Source organism: Echeneis naucrates, chromosome 7 (genome assembly GCF_900963305.1).
Source record: "Echeneis naucrates chromosome 7, fEcheNa1.1, whole genome shotgun sequence".
NCBI classification, from domain to species: Eukaryota; Metazoa; Chordata; class Actinopteri; order Carangiformes; family Echeneidae; genus Echeneis; species Echeneis naucrates.
The window spans coordinates 10,585,404-10,609,439 of NC_042517.1; the positions used below are offsets into that span (position 1 = coordinate 10,585,404).

At 39.8% G+C, this 24,036-nt stretch overlaps 1 protein-coding gene across 2 annotated transcripts in view; it reads right to left on the minus strand.

Moving 5' to 3' along the window:
- Positions 1-4,503: 4,503 nt before the first annotated feature.
- Positions 4,504-24,036, minus strand: part of cntn3a.1 (contactin 3a, tandem duplicate 1) — a 57,828-nt gene continuing 38,295 nt past the window's right edge. For both annotated transcript variants that reach the window (XM_029506130.1, XM_029506129.1), the window contains exons 10-22: positions 23,416-23,566; positions 17,553-17,680; positions 15,278-15,453; positions 12,709-12,826; positions 10,876-11,034; positions 10,547-10,696; positions 10,205-10,275; positions 9,583-9,817; positions 8,987-9,102; positions 8,615-8,801; positions 7,274-7,386; positions 6,268-6,436; positions 4,504-5,493 (exon numbers count right to left, since the gene is read on the minus strand). In XM_029506130.1, coding sequence (XP_029361990.1) covers positions 5,402-5,493; positions 6,268-6,436; positions 7,274-7,386; positions 8,615-8,801; positions 8,987-9,102; positions 9,583-9,817; positions 10,205-10,275; positions 10,547-10,696; positions 10,876-11,034; positions 12,709-12,826; positions 15,278-15,453; positions 17,553-17,680; positions 23,416-23,566 — 1,865 coding nt within the window. In that variant the 3' untranslated portion in view covers positions 4,504-5,401. The remainder of the gene's footprint in view (positions 5,494-6,267; positions 6,437-7,273; positions 7,387-8,614; positions 8,802-8,986; positions 9,103-9,582; positions 9,818-10,204; positions 10,276-10,546; positions 10,697-10,875; positions 11,035-12,708; positions 12,827-15,277; positions 15,454-17,552; positions 17,681-23,415; positions 23,567-24,036) is intronic.

Below are 24,036 nucleotides of genomic sequence, written 5' to 3' on the forward strand. Positions count from 1 at the left end.
CACTCACTCAGAGAGACACACACACTCTCACTCACTCACACACACACACACACACACACACACACACACACACACACAGACACATATATATATAATTGTCAACCCAGACTCCTTTCAAATCATTTGTTTGTTTTTAAACATTCCCCTGTTGAAATCGTTACTGCATAGCAGAGTAGTTTGGTGGTGATGCTGCCAGGAAAAAACAGACAAAGGAAAAATCATCCATGTTCTTTGAAAGGTTGACATTTACGCCATTAGATCAATTAAAGAGTAAATCCAACTAAATTCCCAGCAACGCTCTCAGGGCCTCAATAGTTCAACCACTTGCTTCAGTACTCAAAGGTCAAAGGGAATTTTTGTAGAAGGGGCTTGTTTGGAAAATCTGTGCACTCAGTCATGCTGTGGAATAATTATTTGCCATGGGTAATGCCACTATCTGCTACAGGCAAAAAGCATCACTTGGAAAATAAGGAATATGTGAGAAAAATAGCCAGGAGAAGTGTCCTCTACATATCTGTCCTGCTCTGCTTAGTAATAAGACTCAGACCCCTGCTGTGTGTGTGGAAGATTAAAAGAAAAAAAAAAAAAAGGTGTCTTGTTAACAAGTCAAAGAATTCATTAAATGTAGCTCAGACGCTGGTGAAGCATCGCAGAGGGCAGAAAAAAATTCAGTGCTGGAATTTCCTTCCTGCAAGGGTGTCAAATGAGCTCCGCCCCACGCTCATTACACTGACTGATATTGAAGCACTGATTAGACGGATCACACTGTGACCAGACGGTCCGCAGAATAAAGTCGGAGCTGGTCCGATCAACACACTTCCCCCTCTGTGTCTCACTTGGAAGATGTGTAGGATGGGTGAGATGCAAGCTGCTGCATTGTGATGGATTTTGAGTGGACGTTTTTAGACGGTCTCCAGATTTTAGGAGCTGTTATGCACGCAGTGCTCCAGCTGTGCTGATGTTTCAGGGTGAGCCCAGTTTTTCTCCTCTTCCAGCCTTTAGAAGTGCTTTCAGAACTCAGCTGGATAGACCACCACTTTGGCTGTGTTGTTTAGCACTGTTAAGTACTAGAATAGGCTCATACCCTTGTTCAGGTCACAGAACAGGCTGCTGCAACAGTAAAAGTAGTATTTGAGATAATATTTGCATGATAATTTCTTGCGTTAATGAATTTTGATTGAGTAATATGGACATAAACTCATTGGAAGAATGAACGATGACATCCAAGATCATGAAGGAAACCCAGTGAAAACCAGTCACAAAGATAAAGACCAAATTATTCACAATCTGCAGTCAGAGCTGAGCTCTGGTGTGTAAAAAAAGGAAATTAAGCTCCCTGACAGGAAATGAAGCGAATTCATTGGCAGAAGTGGAAAATATCAAGCACAAAATGTGCTCCGTTGTTTGATAATCGCCACATCCAGCACCAGCAGCGTGGCATCCTTCATTTTCCAGTTTCACCTCATCTCCAGCCATGCACATTGTTTAATATGCATTTCATCATTACTTCAATTAAAAAAAAAATCCTTGTAGAGGAACATAAAATATATTCTTTGAGTTGGTGACTGATGGTTTTCACAGTTATTTATTCTCCAACAAATTGTCTTCTCTGCTGGAATGGCATCACTTATCAGAGCCCTTCCGATACTCCAGTGCAGTGTTAGAAGTAAATAAAATAAACAGTAGGGGCATCAACTTTGAACTTTAGTTGTGTGTGATTTGGTACATGAATGTTAGAGGGATGCCATAGACATGTAGTGTGCCAAGTGAGGTAGCAGTCATATTGTACAAGCTCTGATTTTATATAAAATAACTTTATATGAACAATCTACTTTTAATTACACAAGTGCCAGAAAGTCAAATGCATAAACTTGACATGACAAACTTTTCCTTTAATTACTGCGCCTTTACTATTACTTCCATACGAAAGGCTTTTTTTTTTTTTTTTTTTTTTAACACTTAAGTCTCATGTATGTTCAATAAATCAATACAAACAGCTGCAAAATAACCAACTAAGAAAAGACTTGTCAAAAACTGTCATGTCAGGTTTATGAAAGTATTACTGATGTGTAATTTTGGCTTTCAGACGCTGAACTTTGCAGTTAACATTTTACATGTGCGGTGTAACTCCTGTTGTGTTCCATATTTTGGTTCCAAATCCTTTAAAGTGATGGTGATCTCATGGATATGGATGTCAAACTGGAAGGTGAAAAAAGAAAAAGAGAGCGAGAGAGAAAACAAAAGAGGAAACAATGAAGCCATGCGTTATACCTTGTGGTGTATTTTTGGTGGCGTTTGGTGGATTGTGAAGATGTTAAGTAGTTAATGGCCATGGGTTCCTTGTACACTAGGGGGCACCAGTTACCTAAAAAGAACAGAGCTTTGCAATGAATAACATCAAGCGTACCCAACGGATCCCTCTCACTGTTCTTCACTAGAGGCAGAATTATTCAAGTCATCCTTGGATCAACCTGGCAGGTCACACGCACACACACACTTACCTGCTTAAGGACATCGGACAACTAATAAGCAGACTGTGATTAATGGCAGACACTTGGCTGTAGCTGAGACACTTTGTGCCAAAGTCTGATTGGACGACCTCTGGCTGACCTTTGAGCCTCGCCCTCTCCTCTCTCTGTACAGAGTCCTCCTCCTCTTCTTCCAGCTTCATCACCTCTGTCCCTCCTGCTAGCCTCCATTGCTTGGTGCTGTGTCTTTGCTGTACATTGTACTTGCATTCCTTCAAAATGAATAAAGAGGAGAGATTTAAAAAAAGAAAAAAGAAAAAGATGAGAGCAGAATCTCTCTGATCTCTACCACGTATTTGTGTCTCACTATAACGGGAATAAAACTGCTGTGTTTTTCAGTAAGGAAAGCTATGCAGTACAAATTTTGGTTTTAGGTTGCTTACATGTTAACAGTGCAGTTTATGTAAGATGACAGTGATTACTTAAATAAAAGGTTTCTTGTCAAATCAGAACTATACAAACTTAATCTCCGTTATCTATTTCCTAATCTATTTGGTGTGGTGATATTCAAATGTAGGTCATTGATGCCTTGCCCTTTCAAGCTTCTCCTCTTACTACAGATACTTGTTCACGAGATCGTTTTAGCTCACAGGCATGCAGACACATGGTAAGAAACAAATTGACGTTCTCCTCCCCGTGAACCCAGTGGATGGAAAAATTCACTGCGAAAGCACTAAACAAATCCCAAGAAGGTGACAAATCGGTATGGATCTGCAGATATTGATTGAACCTATGAGTATCTGTTTTCACAGTATTGATCAGAAGCATCCATGGGAGGATAACACTGTTTGCTCTCGAACCGACTCATATGATCTGAAACAGGAGAAAGGCCATACAATGCGACTGTGATGCCCAGCGCAGAAATAAAACTATAACAGAGGGGCTTAAAGAGATTAACATTCAAATAATTGAATTGGAAATTTGCATTCTGAAATTGCCAAGCTGAGCACTGATCTTTTAATTGAATGAAGCAGACTTCAAGCAAGAAAACCCAGAGTTAACAAGGAATTTCAAGTGTTCTTGTACAGAGAAATCGGCTGTAAGGCTTTAATCACAGCTACAGAAAATACTAAGCTCAGATCTAATGCAGAGTTCACTACAGTTTATCTTCCATAAAGGCATAAAGACAAATCTGCTTTTTCATCCTGCACTTATCTATCACAAAAGTTAAATGAAAAGTATACAATAACAGACCTTGATTTTAGACAGTGGGTCATGTTAGGTTTAGTCAATCATACAAACTCCAGCTGCTTATTTTTCAGTGTGATCTTGATGTAAAGTTAATGAAAAATCTAAGATTGAAATGTAGCATATCACGTTGGAAACAGTGCTTTTGCAAAGATTCAAAAAAAAAAAAAAAAGAGTCTTACCTCAAGCCCCTCATTTGAGCTTTTTCCACAACAAACTCCATCCTCTGACACGGCTCATACGCTCCTTGTGCTTGATTCTCTGGCCTGACGAGGAGGGAGCACTTACATTTAAAATACATGACCTTCTGGGTTTCTGACAGCAAAGAAGGAAATGAGGAAAATGGCATTATGTTTATTATAAGCAGCTTGATCCATTCAGACATCCTAAGCAACGTAGGTATGTACACTGACCAATCTCATGCCCATCAGCAGCTGACGGTAAAATACCAACCCTACTATACAAGCTGCCCCTTTTACTGTTTTACAGAGCACATCATGAAAGACAGAGGAGAAAGGCATGTTGTTTCTGAGCCCGAAGAGCCCAAAAATATGACCCACAAATTAACAAAAGTGAAAACATCTCAACATTCTCAACATACTCAGCATACGTTTAAGTCAGTTATTCATATATCATGGCATGAGCGAGTTGAAATACAGCGTGGAGGAACTGAAGGGGTAAAATAAATAAAAACATCTCCAATAACAACATGGATAATAACCATAAGACTTAAGGCTCATTTGGGACCTGAGGATTTCATATATACAGTGTACAACAATGCGGCTAACACAATGCTCAGCTTGCCTTTGTTAGACACTTATCATGGATGAGGGAGACATCGATTCATCAACACAAGTCTGCTTTTTATGATGGAAGCCATATTGGGAGGCGTACGCACAGTTTTTTCTCACAACAATACAGCAGGTGGAACTGATCCTTGTTGGCTCAATACCTTTGGTTCCAGTCAATTTCGTGGCAACTCTGAGGTTTCAATGTAATGTAGTATAATGTAAAAGCATGAATAAAATCCAGGCAAAGTTACAAAGGTCCAAAATTCTGGTTTCTCACAAAGTAATGAGGCCTTGGTCCCCTTTTTTTTTTGGAAGGGACGATTAACAGTTGGTTCAGAAGCACAGTCCGAAGAGCGGAGAGTGAAATTTTTTGCCTTAAGTCAAGCTGAAATATAACTTCACTCAGTTGAGAATGAGCTCTGCAGGTGGCTTGAATTTCTCCGTCCTCAGTTCAAGTTCAAGATATAATCCACACATCCAAGAAAAGTCCAGTGGTTCCTACATATCCATTTAACAAAAGCCCCACTGGTAATCATATACACATCGCATTGTTCATCACACATTGGGACTCAGAGGTCAAACCCACCCATTTGTTAGAAGAGAGCAGAGAGAAAAAACAAACATCTTCAAAGAAACCGAGGTCAAGCCCCAATGTCATTTTAGTTCCATAAACACACCTTCTCAAAGAGCCACTTCCATTCAAGAACTCCTTTAGAAAGGTAGAGAAAAAGAGGCTTCTTTCCAAAGAGATCTTTGTAGAAAGAAGAAGAAAGAAGACACAGTAGGGAAGAGTGGGGAGCAGGTGGAAATGCTGCTGTCAGTCTCTTCTTGTCTTAATTAAGAGGTGAAACAGCAGTTTAAACAGCTGTAGCACCTGGGTCCTGCAGATGTTTGTCATAACACAGTCCTGGCTGTGAGCATGAGCGCTGCATGGAGAACCAAGGGATACGCAGATGCCTCTGGAGCTGCTCCCGTGGCTGTGGAGCCTGAAAGGCACAAACAAACCTAACTCCAAAATCCAAAAGTTCTTGTATTCTTAATATCTGGTAGAATCTAAAAATGTATCAACCTCCTCAGTTGTGCTTGATTATGGTTGAAATATAAATCATCACAGCTCAAACAAAAGTGAAGTCTGCAGTGTGAGTGCATCGCTACAACAATAGATGGCACTAGTGCGCTAAGATCAATTCTGGGACAAGCTGACTTTCAAACAGCTACCTTCAACTGCGGACACAGCAACAGCCTTGATTAAAGCAAACAAAAAAAATCCTCTTTTAACCACCGACGTCTGGCATATTTCCAGTTTGTTGTTTTATGATATATACTTCTCAGTCTGTGGATAACAAACTGTGTTTTACTTCTGAAGATAAAAGGAAGAAATGGCTTACTTGAAGACTTGTATTTTGCACTTACATTTAATGGGGGAAAAAAAAAATACCTCATAAATATCAACAATAGCAACCTATTTGCAGACAGCAGCCTCAGAAGACCATAATACATGGCAACTATAGAATAGGCTGCGTTTAGAGCACTCAAGTATATTCTTACATTTGCACATTAGCTTTTCATAAATATCAACACTGTCTTATTCTTTCTTTGGGATTTAATGGAAATGATCTTTGATGAAAGAAAACAGATTAGGGTGACACGCAGTAATGCTTTGGTATCTAAGGACAGATTTTCTTGAAGTGTTTTCTTAGTGACATCTCTCAACTGCAGACTGACATCATTTCATGTTTCATGTGTCAGGACAGTCCCACCTGCTATCTTGGGGATGGTTATCTGGCGGCTGCTGATGCCTTCCCCACCCTCGCTGAAGGGTTTAATCTGGATGACATAGTCCTGGTTGACTGGCAGTGACAGCTCCAAGGAGGTGGTGTTGGTCTCCACCACATTGGGCCGGCTGTGCTTGTCCTGGCTGTACATCACCTACAGGAAGTGAGGGAAAGATGACAGCGAGGGGCGTGGGATGAAGGCCAAACACAACATATCCTGTGGGTGTTCTTGTGTTTCTCTCAGACTCCTTTACATGCCGATTTTGAAACTAACAAGAATAATTCAAATTGGTATCTGCATGTGCCTCTACTGAAGGGATAAGCCTAGAGTAAAGATGCATCTGTCCTGAGGTGTCAGCTGCAGCTTGACACTATGCTCTGGTCGCAGAGGAGCAAACATTCAGACAGCCTCCTTCCGTGCAGTAAAATTATCTGCACAGCTGCAGGTAGGACCCAGATCCAGAGTTTCACATGCTAAATGTAGGAAGCTATAGATCAACAGGACAATTATCTCTGCCAAAGGCACAAGCTGAAGTAGAAATGTTTATTAAAACATATTGTTTATATGAAACTCTTAGGAAAGGAAGTTATCTTTTGCAATGACCTTCAGCTACAATTTAAAAACTTATTTAGATATTGTGTATGGTTGAAATCATCCAGCTCAAAAGAAGGATGTTGACATTGTCATGGATTTGCGTTTTCTAAGGAAAGTAGACAATTTGAGGATGGTGATACATGCAGCTGTATATTTTACCAAAATAGCTTCAATATGAAATAGGACTCCCTGTAATTTCTGTAACAATGTGATGCTCAAATAAATGGAATCAGTGTATTCACAAGCCAATAATGGCACCAAAACCACTGTGCTCATGTGGAGTAAATGGACCAGGTGACAGTCTGTCATTAAATCATTCATTCATTCATCAGAGCTACAGTCGGTTCAGTTGAAGCTCTCTCTGCTGGAGAAGTGTAAAACTTTTCACTTTTTCACCTTATATCCTGTGACTTCTGACTCATTCTCCAGAGCATGTACTTGGTCCCATCTCAGGATGACCTTGGAGTTGGAGGTGTCCCACATTATTTTGACTGGGGCTTGACTGGGTGCTGGAGGTTGACGACAAGAAGAAGGATAAGGTGGAGAAAAATACAACAGTAAACATAAAGTCGACTTGTCCTTCTCTGTTTTTCATACTGTGTTTGGGAAAACAATCAAATTGTGTAACAATGAGACTGAGTTCACATTGAGTGTAATTATCCTACATACTGAAATATGGGCCTGAAAGTGAATGGTTCCCTGATCTGTGGCTTCATGGAGGACCGCAGATGGCAGACACAAAGAGGGTGGTAAAGTGTGTAGTCATAGGAAAAGATGGAGAAGCAACTGGTGAAACAACATGGAGGAGAGCTGGCTGGTGTTTTTAGGGAATCCTGCCTCAGCTGGAAACGTCTCATCATTTGCCAGCTCAGCCCGTATGTCAAATCACCCATTGTGACCCTGTTCACATTGGTGCTTTGCCAAGAAACAAAGCAATGTGCTCAAAGATGGAAAAGGAGAGAAGCAGACATCTGCTAGCTGATGTAAACCAAGGAAAATATATAAACAAGAGCAGATATGTGGACTGCTTCTTCAAATCCTGATTCCCCGAAGCATGACAAAATCAACAAATACATAAATTAAAGACAAAGACTGTGCTGTGATTGCAGCTAGGCCTATATTTACTTGTAATCATCACTCAGATGGAAAACTAGAAGAGTCAGAATATCTTCCTACTTTTGAGATACTTTTTCAGTCATTTGCCTTCATTACAGTCATATTGAAAGAGTGAGGATAACTTGCTGCAAAGGATTCAAACTTTTGCCACCCAAGTGAGGACAAAACCCAAAGGGCATGCTCTATGAACTACCAGGACGCTCTGTCACTGATAATCAGTCCCTCACTCAGAGCACAGCCTTTTGTCAAGGATCCACAGTAGTTTAGCCTTTATTTCTTTCCAACTGCAAAACCTAACTTTTATTAGAGGCAGAGGCAGGAAGTTTGATATGTAGAACTGGTCACAGCAGTGAGCTGTTACTGACGGCTTCTCAGCCAGTGTGCTGAATTAACAAGACACATCCTGATAATTGAAGTCTTTTTCACCAGAAACTCCAACTCAATGAGTGCACGAGGTCTTTGGCTGAATTATGTTGGAAATATCAGTCAGTCGGTCAGTCGGTCAGTGACAGAGATTATAGGTCGGTTTAGAGGGACTAAATACATGAAATGCATTTCAGGGGTTGAACAAACATACAAACAAACAACAGCCAGTTCTCACAACATGTTGTAAGTCCTTACGTGGTTTCTTGGTTGTGACATTGACTATGATGCTCTGAGGGCCCACTCCAGCGCTGTTATAAGCTCGAAGGGACATGTAATAGGTACTACTGCCCTCCAGATCCCTGATGAGTAGAGACGTTTTATTCCCTACTGTTCTGACCACGTTGGCTGTGTCCTGCTTTTCTCTCTCACCCCAGTACTGCAACTACAAACATAGAAAACAAGACCCAAGTTACTCTTTGTCAGATAGTACGCCATGAATCGGTACAGTATATATTGCTCGTGTTCTGGGTTTTGCCTGATGAATGAATAATAATAGTGACACTAGTATAAAATGCTTGGCACTATCCACTCTGCTCATCCTGCTGTGTGGGCATGTGCTGGATTGACCTCATAGCCTAGGATTCGTCTGCGGCTGTTGCTCCAGGCCAGGGGCTTCCAGGTGACTTCTACCTCAGACGCTGATACACTCCTCGCCCGTAGCCTCCCTGGAGCTCTGCTGGGCTCTAAAAAAACCCATGATAGTAAGAAGACATGGATTCAGAACACCCACGTCCACAATACGACTTATTGAACGTACTGTGGCTTTATCAAATATGTCGGTATTAATGTGTTAAGTTGGATTTTGCTGGAAATTTTATCACTAATAAGTTGTAGCCATATGGTATACCTCTTTCTTTTGTTTTTTTTTTTTCTAGAGACAACAATGTATCTGCTGAGCAGTTAGCACAAACACACAGCAGACTGTATATTTATTGGTAAAGTGATTATGTTGTGCATGATAATCTTTTTAGATGAACATATGCTGATGAATAATTTGTAAAGAAATTATTTTGTCGCTTAAACAACTGGGCGTTTAAACACTTCTAAATTTACTGCGACATTGTTACAGTGTATAATATCTGACAAAGTTGTTCTACAATCTGCGTTGTTCTACATTCTGAGAAATTTAGACACACTTTTCTTATTGTTGTGATGGTACCCACCTTCCTCCGCTGAGTGGATGGTGGTCACTGGACTGAAAGGACCTTCTCCCTTGTTGTTATAAACTCCTACTTTCACTTGGTATGGGGAAAAAGGAGGGATGCTCTCATTCTTGAAAACATATCTAGATGCATCTGGGGATGTGACGGCAGCCTGCATCCAGCCTTGTGCCCCAAGTGGTCGGAAAGCTACCACGTAGCCGAAGCCTGGACCGCTCTGCAGCTCCTCAGGAACAGGCTAAGGAGGTGGGAGATGACTCAGAGGGATGACTCAAGATGAATGATATTATAGATATTAATACCAAAAAGTACTGCAGCTATGTGTGGATTAGGGCACTTAGGAGAAAAGTGCTGAGGATGGTACTGTACTTGCCAGCCTTGCATGAATTTATCTTTGTCTGGTTAAGTGGTTTTATTCTGGTGAAATTAAATAAAAAGTCCAAGAGAGTTAATTTTTTGTATTTTCCCTTTTCATATTAAAATAAGTGAATGAGGAAACTGTGCAAGAATGTTTACCCAACTATTTACCCAGGTCAGTATTTCAGGGTGTAATTAAATCACCTTTATACATGTATTTAAATGTAATACATAATTAAAACACTTGTTACACGCAAAACATTTTTACCTCCCAAGTGATGACCAGCTCTGAACGCCCACCACCGCCACCATTCGCCCTTCCTGGAGTCACCCTGGGAACTAACAGATTAACACAGTGTTAAAAGTATTATGCAGTTCATGTAACTATCTGTTACTTGAAATGAAAATAGGCCCATTTGTCATTTATAAACCTCTCTCAAATTCTCATGGGTTAAATGTTTCTGAAATTCACACTTAAATGTGCAGCTTATTGGGAAAAAATCCCAAAATCTACCACTTTTCTGTCTCTCTACCTATAATGTGGATAATTTTCAAGCAATCTGAGTCATTGTTGCTAACGGAAACGATGTAAGGAGTTTGTGCTACATACGCATTTCCTTGGTGCGGGCCTTCTTGGAGGGTTTGCTGGGCTCTCCTGTTCCAATGTGGTTGGTTGCCAGGACTCTGAATTCATACTCTACCCAGGGACTCAAGTCAGTGACAGTGGCGGACAGCTGCTTCCCTCCGAGCAACTCAGGAACTGAGAGACATCACAAAAATAACCTTTCATCAAAGCCCTGCAAGACCTTCCGCTGAAACTAAGCTGCCAAGCTGAAGATGTGTTGTTTACTGTCATTCTATGTGTGGTGCTTGAAAAGGATACCAGTGAATTTCACAGTCACATAACCAACAGCAGTCTGTCAGATGAAACCGGCCTACCAGTGGTGACTGCTTGCCAACCCAGAGAAAAGGGAGTTCTGGCCTGGATAGTGTAGCTGAGGACAGGGCTGTAATTGTCCATGCCCGGGCCCCAGGACAGCGAGGCGGTGGTCTCTGTCATCTCAGTCACCTGACAGTCTACCGGGGGGCCTGGGGGACCTGCAGGCATAATTTGCCACACTTCACACATGAAGGCTGATACATACTATAGAAATGAAGACAAGACACAGTGGGTAGATTACAGGTGGCATCACTTGCTGAAGCTAGAATGTTTTTAGACCGAACTAAAGCGTTCCAATGTGGGAGGTGAATCTCTCCAATTGTTTGCTTAGTTAATGACAGGGGTTGTGAGATGATTATCAGACAAGGGAAAAGAAATAACGATAATTTTCTGAAATCATATACATCTTTTTCTATTCTTTGCTCCTGGCAAAGACCAGATGGTTTGACCTTTTTTAAAGCTATTACAAAGAAAAATTGTTTCTTCTTTCAACCAATGATTGTACTGTCCTGGATACAAACTGTGTTCACACAAATGAACCTTTTTTTAAAAATCTCCTACGACCCTGCATCCTCAGATGAGGATGTTACATTTTGGGCTCTTTTCTCCATTCTACTTTTTTGCCGAATTTTGACCTGGGAGCATCTTTCATGGATACTTTCGTCTTGTGGTCCCCAAAGCACATTATAATAATCAGCATACAATAAAAATGGCAAAGACGCCCCATCAACATGCATACCAAATGAATGCTCAGGTCCCAGGAGATTAAAGGTCAGGAACCCCTGGCAATCAGACAAGGATGACAAGGTTGGCAATACATGTGCCTGTAACAGTGCTCGTTGCTCCCACACTATGTGCCTCCTTAATACAACTACATGACATCAGGTGTTTTTAATTATATACCTCACAGTAAATTTGTTCATATGCTTTCATTCACGTGTTTTACAGTGGTGATGCAAATGTTTCTTTTTTGAATGGCAGATTGTGTATATACAGTCAGCTATAGTTCCTTTATAGCACTTCATTTACATGCTGTCATTCACTTGGACAGATAATGAGATTATTATCTAGTAGGGATTTTGTTTTAGAAACAGCATTACTAAATGTGTTACAGCAATCTCTGTAGCTGCCAAAGCCCTGATGTGACAGCTTAGGTGCATGTCATCCACTGTGTAGCAACTTCACCATAATGTTGAGTGTAATGTAAGGCACGGAAAGAATATGTATCAAAAATGTCTGTGTTACATTACAGACATATTACACTGTGGTGTAAATAGTAATTAGGTTTCTGCTACCGTTCACACTCCTCACATGTCCTGTTAGGCACCTGACAAAATAACAGTAATCATGGTCCCTAACCTATCACATAAAATACAATTTGTAGTTTAACCCCAAAGTGTAAACAGTCCAAACAAGAGTAGTTCAGATTATACAGCTGGATCACCTTGGGCCGAATTCTGGTTTTATAATAACTATGCAAAATCATCTGAGAAAAAGACAAATTAAGCTGTTTAGTTATACCTCGGTCTCCATTAGAAATAGCATCTCCACAGTTCCTGAGCCGCCAGGAAACCAGATCAGCTCAGCAGCGGTCCAGCCATGCAACAGGTGCATACCCAACCTTGGTATGAAAAAAACTCTAAATCTAGCAAATACTTAAGATGGATAGACTGCATGCAACGCCCCAATAGTTGGAAATGAACACACAATACTCCAATATGACAACAATGCTAGGAATATGATCACTCAGTCAGTCAGGGATGTTCCAGGTTGTAGGGCTGATCCCAGCGGTCTTGTGCAGTCTAACACAGAAGTGTGACAGACATCCTTACCTCTGACAACCACATCAGTGGCAATAGAGACACTGTCCACCTTGGTCTGAACAGCACACGTGTATTTCCCAGCATGCTTCAGTTGAATGTTTCGGATCATGATGTCACCAGCTGAGCGCTGTTAGGGCAGGAGTTGTGGAAAAAAGTCAGTGAAGAAAGGCAAGGAAAAGGTAAAATCTTAAAATTTACTTTTGATAAGGTAAAAGGGACTGCTGAAAAAAGTGCAGTCACAGTGATTTCTTTTTGCATTTAGTTTATTTCATTGTGGAAGGAAAAGGTATAAGACAAATCCAGGGACGCACCAAATAACTGAGTGCAGATTTTCAAGATCATTTATGAGTGCAGTTCTTTGTAGAGTATTAAAAAGCTTCTTTCAGCTCCCTTTTATTCCCTCTGATTCCATTTACTTTGCCGACATCCATTCAATGCCAAATACATTATTAGCTTTTGACTTTAAAGTTAGTGCTAATGTTAAGTTGATGTCTTATCTGCAAAAATAAGAAACTGTGAAAGAGGATGAAACGCCGTAATTACTTTGATGTATAATCAGGGCCATTTTATGAATAAAAATTCAGTTGGTTCAAATAATTCACTCTTTGAAACTCGTTACCATCATTAAAATAATATAACACGGGATGGAATGGGTCACAGATTTTTCACTTTTTACAAATTTTATATACAGCAGGGAAAATGAACCTTCTGCATGGCTTATTAAATTAAGTGAAATATTCAAAAGTCGGACAAAATACAGTAATCTTGTTTTATATGCCTTTTAGACACAAAATAAATGGTAGATGACATTCTGTGTATCTACTAGATAATGCCATTACTTTATGCAAAGGCTGTACTGCCATGACTTTCTGACGCGTTACATGAACTACCCAGCACTGACTGAGGTATCAGATAAGAAAACGTACAAACTTATTGTGATGTTTGAATTTTCTTCAACCTATCTCTAAAAATGCTGACAGCGCTGGCTGTGTCACTGGGGTCTGGTAGTGCAACCTTCAGTCAGCCTTTTCATTTGCTTTTCATTTTAGTCAATACAGAACAAGCACGCTACATATTAAACCTTTGATCGGCACCTTTTTTTCCACATGAAAAGTTAGTTTCCTTTTCATTTTTTCACGGACTGAACACACTGAATACAAATCTGACAGTAAGAATTAGCCCTTTAAAGCGCAAAGAACGCGTTTTTATTTAGAGCTAGGCAAGAGAGAAGCGAGATGTATATATTCTTCAACATTTGCAGGAAACAATCTGTTCTCTAACAGCAGACTTAAACGATACTGCTGAAGGAGTTTTAACCACTTCTACCCCATGTCATCATTTTGATATTAAAACTAAAAATGATCCAAGCCTTAAATGAAAAATTGTCTGTTACGTTCCCTTTCTGAGCTGTTATTTAGCACTCAGAACTTGCTGCTTCAAGTTTATCCAAAGTACTAAATTATAACTTTAAGATATTACAGGCCTTATAACACTGGAATTCATATACAGTATCAGGGAATGTGTTGCTACCCTGATGATGCACACAGTATAAACCAAAGACTAACTGCTATTGTTAATTACAAGTTTTAATCTCCTTGAATTCACAGAGACTGTTGGTAGTTACAAGCAGGCAACAGTCTGCTAAAAGAAATAAATATTAAGAGCTTCAACCATGATTGCATTTCAATAACAAATGGTTATGATATGGCTTTTAAGCTTCGCTACTTTGTCGGGTCAGATTGGAGGTTACAGGGAGTTGCTCGAGCTGGTCCTGGTCAGCATGCCATGAGAAACAAATGTTAGGATTGCTGTTGCTCTCCACCAGTGAAGACAGATCCTGGCAGGTAAAGTAATTAAGTCTAATGGTGAACATACACTTCCTCTAGGCTGAAAAGTAAACAGCTTTTAATGCAAACATTTGCTATGTAGCAAGCACACTTGTCCATGATCATGTTGAATGGGTAGAGATGAAAAAAACCTAGCTGAAAAAGAAGCCAAGACCTCATTATTGCATTTCCTAATTAACAGAAAAATATATTTGCTCTTAGATGACCAAAAGTAATGCATGGATGAACATTGCATAATGAATTTCTTAGCTGCTGCTTTTGTCAGTGGAGGAGGTGTTATTAACAAGCATAACAAGCATAGAGGTCTCTTGGTGAAAAGAAAAAAAAATCTCATCTGTGTGATTTATTATGGGCAAGCATTCAAAATTTTGCTGCTTAAAAGATGAAGGTAAAATTAAGCTGTTATTTCCTCAGAGAAATTAGACAAATGGAATTTAATTTTAAGTCACAGTGAACTACTGCATGTCTGTAAAATCTGTAATCTATAGACATCTTGCAGATTCAAGGACATTATAGCCTAAAACTATTTACATATAGCCCTTGTTTGGCAGCAGTTACAGGGTTTCTTGTTATTTACCTCAGGAAAGCCAAGAATCTGGTGCTTCATACAATATACCTATATAAATACATATGTATATGTACATATATGTTGCGCAGATTTCTGCAAAGCAACACATGCCATTTCCTTCATGTGGTACACTGAAAAGATCCAATAATCCAGCTGCACTTACCCCACCAACTTTTTCAAAGTAGGCCCCATGGCTTCCAAAGTGGATGAGCTGCTCATTGAAGAACCAGGTGAACTTGAGGTCAAGTGTGGGGTCATGAGATACCTGACAGGGCAGGACGATGCTCTCACCTACGGTTACATCCAGATGACCAGCTGGACTGGTGATCACAGTTGGTTCTAGAAACAGGTTAAAAAGGACAACCTGAACTTAGTCAAAGAAGATATCCCGTTTTTAGTCTGTCTGCAATATGAACGGTTTCAACTGACTTGTTTTGGTTTCTTAATGTTCCTCATGTTACCAGAAATAATTGCAAAATATGTCAGCCTCGCATAAAAAAACTGATCCTGCTCCAGACATTAACCAAACAAGAGGAATTGCTTTTCAGTCTGCGAGTGTTCATATTGCAGCTCTTTGTTTGAGTTTCATAAAAACTGAGCATAGTCTGCCACTATACAACAACAGAGTGTGCTGGAGAAAAAAAAAAACAACAAAAAACTGGAAATATTCTGCCATTACGGCAGGTCAGATGTGAGGCTATAATTTGGGTTTGTTTGTGTGACATAAAGCTGTCCTATTTCATCCACAGTGTGGTGTGCATCACCATAATCTTTGGTCTGTCTCAGCTGGGTGTCTCATTCAACAGCAGTGCAGTGCACAGACTGAGCGACCCCTACACCAATCCATTGTGAATTATGCATGCATGTCATAAGCATCTCGAGGACAGGCAAACCGATGCAGCATGTCAGGGGGAGTAAAGGTCTATATTCAGCACTGTCAAAACAGGCCAGCTTGTTTATCTCATTTATCTCTAAAGAGACCCGAGTGGTCACGGTGGTGCATTCCAGGTGAGTCTCAGGGATGTTTGGATGCAGAAAGTTTTGTTCTTCCCATCTTACATCTGCCAAAGTTTTCGTGCTAAATACTGGTTTTCTGTTCAAGGCTCAAAGAAGAAATTCACAGACTGGCTTCCTGAACCCCCACTGTTTGTTCTACGCATGGCAATCCTCATTTTGGAAGCCCATAGACTAATGACAGTACATTCCAAACAACCATAATGAGCAATTTCATTGTATAGACTGGAACAGAATAGGCTAGATTTTAACGATTTCAAACTAATTAGCATAGGAATTGGTGGAATGCGTTGTTCTCTCTCAATAGCCTCAGTATTCCTGAGGTTAGGTCGACAGGCTAGAAGTACATGGATGAATCTGCTGACACCAACTGCTGGTAAAATATACGAAAGGAACCCTTAGATTACAGTGACAGACACATGAAGTCTTTACAAGTCTTTTTTGTAGCTTTCATTAACAGCAAAAATATTAGATGTATTTACCTTATGCATATAAATTGTTCAGTGCTTGTGTAGCTGAATTTTCACTTGGATATGTACTTCAATAAACCGTTCCACCTCAGACCAGCCTTCGAAACACACTCATAAAAGTGCACTATACACTGAATAATAGCTGCATCTTTACATGTAAAAAGGTTGTGGGAGAGAGAGAAAAAAGGAAAGCAAATTGGGCTTCTAGGCAAGCAATTTGAAATTCAAAAAACTTGTGAAAAGGAATCACCAAAAGGCATTTTAATAGAGCACCGTTGTTGACGCTGCTCTTTAGAAAGACCGAGAAAATTCAATGCACTGCAGTAGTGTGATTTAAATGGATTGAAATTTTAAACAAACCGGGCATGGCTATGAGCCAGCGTGACAAAAAAAAGTATGAATTAAACATTGTGGCGCATGAATGCAATAAGCCTCTCGTCTCACTTCCCCCAGCCAACGGCACTCAACCAGCTGGACTGCATACTGTATGTGTCAGTTAAGAAGACATTAGTGCTTATACCAACTGTTTGTGGTCAGGGTCGGGGTGGGTTAGTTCCATTTTCTTTTTCTTTGTATTTATCCCAAAGAGTGTCAACCATAAATGATGGGTTCATTTACTACCAAAGCCGGATAACAAGAACATGCAGGAGGCTGATTTTCAAATGGCTTTTTACAAATAATTCATGGAGCAAACCCAGTCCTACCATACATGAAAAAAGCTGCATGTCACATGTTTGGTGTTAATGCAGCACTGTGGTTTGGCATTATGGCGATATTGCCTTGTTAAGAAGAGATTATTGTGGTTCTGTAATGTGTCCTGTATAGCATAAAACCACCAGTTGCCAAGGAAACAGCTAATGGATATCTAATAAATAACAGACAAGCCACATTCAGTTAGATTAGGACATGAACATCGGATGTTTCACTTGTCCAGTCGAAAAAATAATGTCTTACCTTTAACCAAAAGGCTGCCAGCACTGCTCGCTACTCCAAACTGGTTTCTGGCCACGCATGTGTAGAGCCCAGCGTCCATTTTACTGACATTGGAAATCCGAAGGCTCCCATTATCCAACACAGCAACTCTGTGGAGAGAAAATGTATGTACATATATTGCCATCATATTCTGCTGGTTGACAGTGCATCAGAATTCAGTTCATAAAGCTCCGAGCAGTCCTTTTCATGGTAGCCTCGTGAAAGTAAATTTATATTCAAAGCGCATTAAAATATTTTCTAATTGAGGAAGTCCAGTGTCCTGCAGCATTTAACTTTAGCCTGAAATTTATCTCAGTCAGTTTTAATTGGCTTCGTGCTCTTCAGAGTGACACAAAGAGAAGCCCAATGTACGGACTTACAGATGGTTTCTTTGCACTCAATTGATAACAGTACAAGATCACTCTATGGGAAGAAGGCCTAATTTTAATTTCATTGTTTCATTTTACATCAACAATTAAATTTATCCACAAGCCGCATTTTCTTTAATTTTATTCACCTGCATCAATTTAATCTGCATTATCCGTTTAAATTATTAATACTATTATACCTGTACTTTTAATAATGAACCATAATTCATGAACTGCCTTTCTTCAACATTGTCTCCTAAAAATTATGCTCATTCACAAGTATGTGATGGAGACCAGATTATGTAATGCAACAATATTTTGCTACTTCTATGTCCAATACAGTCCAATACTTTCCTATTCATTTGAATGAGAAGGTGTGTCCAAACTTTTGGCCTGTACTGTAGTTAATAATGAAAATATAAGAAAAATTATGACAGACAACCAAACTCTCCTTAAAAAATAATAATAATAAAAAAAAATTATAAATAAAATAATATGTTTCAGTTAAGAGTGACACAACGCAAGTTCTTTTATTGCCTCGACCTAAACACGGGTGGGACTGTGAAACCTCGCCTGTCGTGTGACTGGGAAAGTGTTTTATTCACCCACCACCAGCTCAGACCACTCCCTGGGGGATAAGGGGGCAACACTAATGGGGACAGATATATATATATATATATTTCTGACCCAGTATAATGCAGCCTTGGGCTGACATTTCTTGGTTTCTCAACTGAGCGATACATCTATATATAGTTGTAATTGGACTTGAAGAAATATTTGTTTATTGTGCAAGCATAAATAATAACACGAGGACACAGATTTCCAAGCTGATAAAGAAAAGCTTTAGAAATACTGATGACCTCTCCAACAGCATTGAAAAGATTTGTGGGGGTTGGTGCTTAAAAGCATGCCAGTGTCAATAAAGCCTTGAATACAGTTTTTCCAGAAAAACTGTACGACTTATAAGGAATTATACATAATGCCATCCATTTTGCTTCATTTGGAGCAAAGTCAAGGATGCAGGAGGAAAGCAAGAATGCACTTAAAGTTGGAAAATTGTTTGGTGAGAGTCGCACATGTCTGAGACACCAAAATACTTTATGAAATTGAAATGAACTATAGGGCCATAGGAGATCCAGGATCATTAAGAAACATTATTGGTTCAATTAATTCTATTTAGCATGGAAAAGCATTGCTTCACTTAAAAAAAAAAAAAAGCCAACAGAAAAAACTGGAGACAAGCTGCACAGAGCACTGATATTGAAAGCTGAAAGGGATAATATTCGTGTTTTCAGCATGCAGACAGTGTAACAGAACCATTAATTTCAGACCATTATTTCATCAAAACATTATCAGATATCTCTGGCACCAGCTTGGTAAAATTACTAAATTATTCATTTTTAATACCTACTGTTCATGTTTGATCCCTTTGTCTTTCCTGTTAACAAGGCATTCAAGCTGATTCAGACAAAATCTGTTTTGTTGCTCTCTCTGCCTTCAACTCTGTATTTACTGGAGGTGATATATATATATTCTTGCGTTCGTTCCCTTAAATTCGTTGTGAAAGTAAAAGGTTTGAGATAAATACAATTTACTTATCCTAGTACACTATCAGCAATAAGTCGAAATTTGGCTGACTAAATATATTTTATGTGTTAATTTCATGAAATATACCACATTTGGTAAAGGAAGTTTTATAGACAGAACATAACAGAACAGAAAAGCTATTAAAACATGATGAAATCACTCAGACACCTTTATGTTATGCACTTATTATTTTGCAGATAAAATTGATAAAATTGCCATATAGCGAATTAGTGTACACATTTAAAAGGTCACGAAGATAAAGTGAGAACATATTTTTAGAGATTTCACTTATTTATTGAACACCAAAAAATTAAATGTGTAATTTTAAACTGCCGAGCCTTTATAATGCTGAATATAATTTTTTATTTTGCCACAGAAAGTTACAATAGATACACTCCTGCCTCTTGTCTCTCTTTATGGTTGTCACATTGGAGTCAAGAACCTGCATTGGTGAGATGTCCTTCAGCTACACTCAGCTCTGATTTCCCCACAAGGGGCACGCATGAAGAAAAAATCCCTATAGAGATCAATATGATATCACACTGTTAAAAATAAGTTCCCTTGAGCTAACAAGACAGGCACTGCTTGTTGAACTAATAATTAATTTGCCCTGGTTATTACGGAGTTATTACAGATCATTAAGCCTCATGAGCACAGATTAATATTTCATGACGTGAAACAGTTGTCAGACTTAGTCTCCGTTGGTGGGGCTTGACTGTCGGCAGGGAGATATTTCTGATCATTCCCATGTGCCTGGATTTTTTTCTTCAAAGAATAATGTGTCAAATAAGCAACTACGCACGGGGGAAACCTTTCATGTGTATGAGAGAAATGTGTTATTGACATTTTTGATGAATGCAAAGCAGAAAATATTACAGCTTCCCTTGTTTCACAAATTTGAGTTTCAGGGGAAAATTCAACTACAGTTCATCCTTTCAGTTTGAAAGGTCACACCAATTTCAATTTACATCGCACAAATTTTTGATACTTCTTTCCAGCCACGGTTGTAGGAAACTTTCCTGACTACATTTGGAATTAATTACCCCACTTACAAATGCCAAGCCCTGCAAATCTTCTCTGGAAGCTCTTATCTTATCTTCTAAATGGTATAATGGGGTTTAGCCAGTGTCTCGGAGAAGAACTTGATGATTCCTTTCTGAGCAATTCCTTGAAGGCAGCATGGACCTCCCAAAACGATCAAAAGTGACCTGTATCGCCTCAAAGGCTGGAAGAATTAAAATACATTAGCCTCCTCAACAGAGTCCATTTCCCATGGATACGGGGGCATATGCTCCTAACTGAACTGAGGCCTTCCTTTGTAATGGACTATAACAAAGAGTTATGGATATGAGATGTCATAGGGATAAGACTTGCTATTAAACTGTGCAGTAGCCTATGTCAGGCTTCCTCCTCACCAATGCCACAAAGGTCTGGTTCACGATAAAGATGTAGCTGCATTATCTGTCTGAAAAGCTTTCACTTCTCTCTGTCTGTTCCCTCAAATGTTGCCCTGGAGCAATTAAGGTCTGGGAGAAATTTGTGAGATACATAAAACGTTGAGCAGTGTGATGTAGTAAACAGGCACTTTCCCTCAACCTTATGAGTTGGTGCTAAAGTGAGCGACTGGCTGTAATCGAAAAGCCTGCCTTGTATCTCTCTTATGCAAAAAATACCCAAAAAAACAAAAAACTAAGAGACTGGAAACGAAAAACATGATTTTAACCACTTAAGTAGGATTATATAATTAACTCAGTACATTACTTGGAACTTGCAGTCTTATCAAGTTGTGCTTAATTAATTCACTAGCGATGCATATTATGTTCTGGCAACACATCAGGGAAGAACATGCTGTTTTAGAAGCAGAGCTATAAATGGATTCACATTACTTGATTACGCAATATATGTCATTTAGCATAACAATCTTAAACATGGCAGTTCAATCTAAAGGCAGTATTCCTAATAGCTGTTTCCTATATCCATTTCACAGTTGCTGGCAATGGTCAGTAGTGAAATTAAATTAGGGTAAACCCTTTATCGTTCACTGCGTAGCTTCCTTTGTAAGTGCACTCCAACCCTGTTATAAGGATATCTTGTTATACAAGCCAGGGATATGAGCTGGTGTAGGTATCACCACTGCATGATTTCATTAACTAATCAGATTCTGCCTCTGTTCTTAGTTGATTTGTTCTCCCCTGCACCAGATTCTTGAAAATTTTATCCCTGGAAGATTAGAAGGAATTATGGGTATTTTAGTTGAGCCAGTGGGATGGATTAGTGATATGCCACTGCCGTAATAGAACTGGTTGCTGCCCCATTTCGATATGGAGGAAAGTAAATGCTAACGAGCCAGGACTGGGGGAATAGGTTTGTGAGAGATGCTGCAATAATGTCAAAGCCTAACATCTTGTATGCAGTTCACCCACTTCGGGGTGAGGCTGTAACGTTAAATCTCAAATCGGAAGTCTTGCTTTTATGGGAGCGACTGATATTGCACATTGCAGTATGGATACGTTTGCCTTTCAGTACTTAAGAGGATGATAAATCTGCAAGCTGGGTCCAACATTTAGCATCCCTTTGCAACACATAAAGCCGGTGCCGAATCTGCTGCTCCTGCTCAAATAAAACATTTCTCCTGTAACAGAGACACAGCAGCTGGGTAGTATCATCTGTATTAACAAACAAACTTCAGTTTCCCAAGCATACTGTCTGACAAAGGCAACGTGAGACAAAACTAGCCGTGCTGCACTCCCACTGGGGTGAGGATGGAAATCCCAGAGGTTGGATGTGGAAAAGCTGCTGAGGCAGTTGAACAATTAATCCCATATCATGTGAAAAATCTGGACCCCTACTACGTCATTTAATGTGTCAGCAGGTGTGCTTTTCCTCCTGCTGGCACATGTCTGCCAGAAAATAAAGATGCTATCAAACTGAGTGGAAATGCACCAGTAAATCATTTGCGTATCTCAAATAATATGAGGTTTTCCTCTAAGAGTGACAATGGAAAGTGCAACAACACATCAGGGTGTCTTGGTTCAAGATTTAAAGGTTGTGAGACCTACAAGTAGTGCAAATATCACCGAACGGTGCCATTTGATAAAATGTATATATTTCCTGGGACTGCCTGTTTGTGCAGATGATTGTGTACACTTCACGACCAATGGCTATTTATTTTAAAGTTTCCTTTGTTAGAAATGGCAGCATAAAATCCCGATTAGTCTCTATCCTATAGGGGTGTATTTTTTCTCATCTGATAAACATTTGTTTTCTGTCTCCTTCTCTTTTGTGGCATCCACAAACATATTGCATTGATCTCCACTTAAGTTTCCCTTGTTTTCTTATTTGCTAAGAAAACAAGGTGTCCAGCTGTAGTTCTCCTTCTGTCGCAACCATTATTATCAGAGAAGAATATATGTTGATCAGCAGCTAGCCACTGATCAGTCCTTTTGGATATTTCATCTGCTTCCTGTGCGTCTCAGCAGTAGTCTGGATCATCCTCTGTCTTGTGCTTTAATGACCCTCCAAACCCAACATGCTGCTAATGAGCTGATGGATCAGCACATCGATCTGAGTGCCACAGTCGAGGAATGACCAATTACCTTAAGTAAACAGTGCAGAGACCAGCTCGGAGCGCAGCTGGGGGAGCACACTGAAATGGGATTCAGTGGAGAAATGTAGGTAGCAGGGAGAATTGGTGGACTACAGAATGTGTTATGCAGTTCAGATTGTATTGTGTCACACTGTGTGTTCTTTGCAGTTTGTCACCATGAATATCAAGTAGGGAAAAATAAAATAAGTCAATGAAATACTATGCTGCAGGTGAAGCAGGGAGCCTGAAAAACTGCAGCCCCATACACAATGCACTTACTACTCTTCAGAAAGAAACCTGGTACCTGTGGCTTTCTCTTAGGGCTTCCTTCCCTTTCCTCCATGAAATCACGCCACGGGGAGACATCCTGGGCTTACATTCGATGAGAATGTCGCCACCCTGTCGGGCCAGAGTTTGGGCTTTCAACAAGTTCTGGGAAAAGTCTGGCGCAATGGCTGGTGGAGGAAAGAAGACAAGGTAGTTTAACGTACTGTCAGCAAAAGAGGGAGAGAGAAAGAAGAGGGCGGCCAGGAAGGGGGGTGTGTGAGAGAGGAATGGAGCAAAGGAGGCAAAATAGAGGAAATGACAGTGGAGAAGCATCCTAAACCTCGCAGGTCACTCCCTCCATTAGGTAGGTCAGCCGCCTCATCCTGTCCTTTTCTAAATAAAATAAAGTAAAAGCAGCAGAGCAGACGTAGTACGTGCTTTTTAAGAAGACGTTTGATTTGAAAGAAAGTGGCTTTTCCAATTCCATGAATTTTCCTTAGAAGGATATTATGCGTTAGGAATTAAGCCGTGGGGCTCTGAAGCAAAAACGAGAGAATGTAAAACGAGAGGGAGGCTTTGTTGCTGCTCCTTTAGGCCTTAATTACTAAGGCGCCGTCGTCTGGAGCTGTTTTGTATGCACACCGACTCAGCAGAAAGC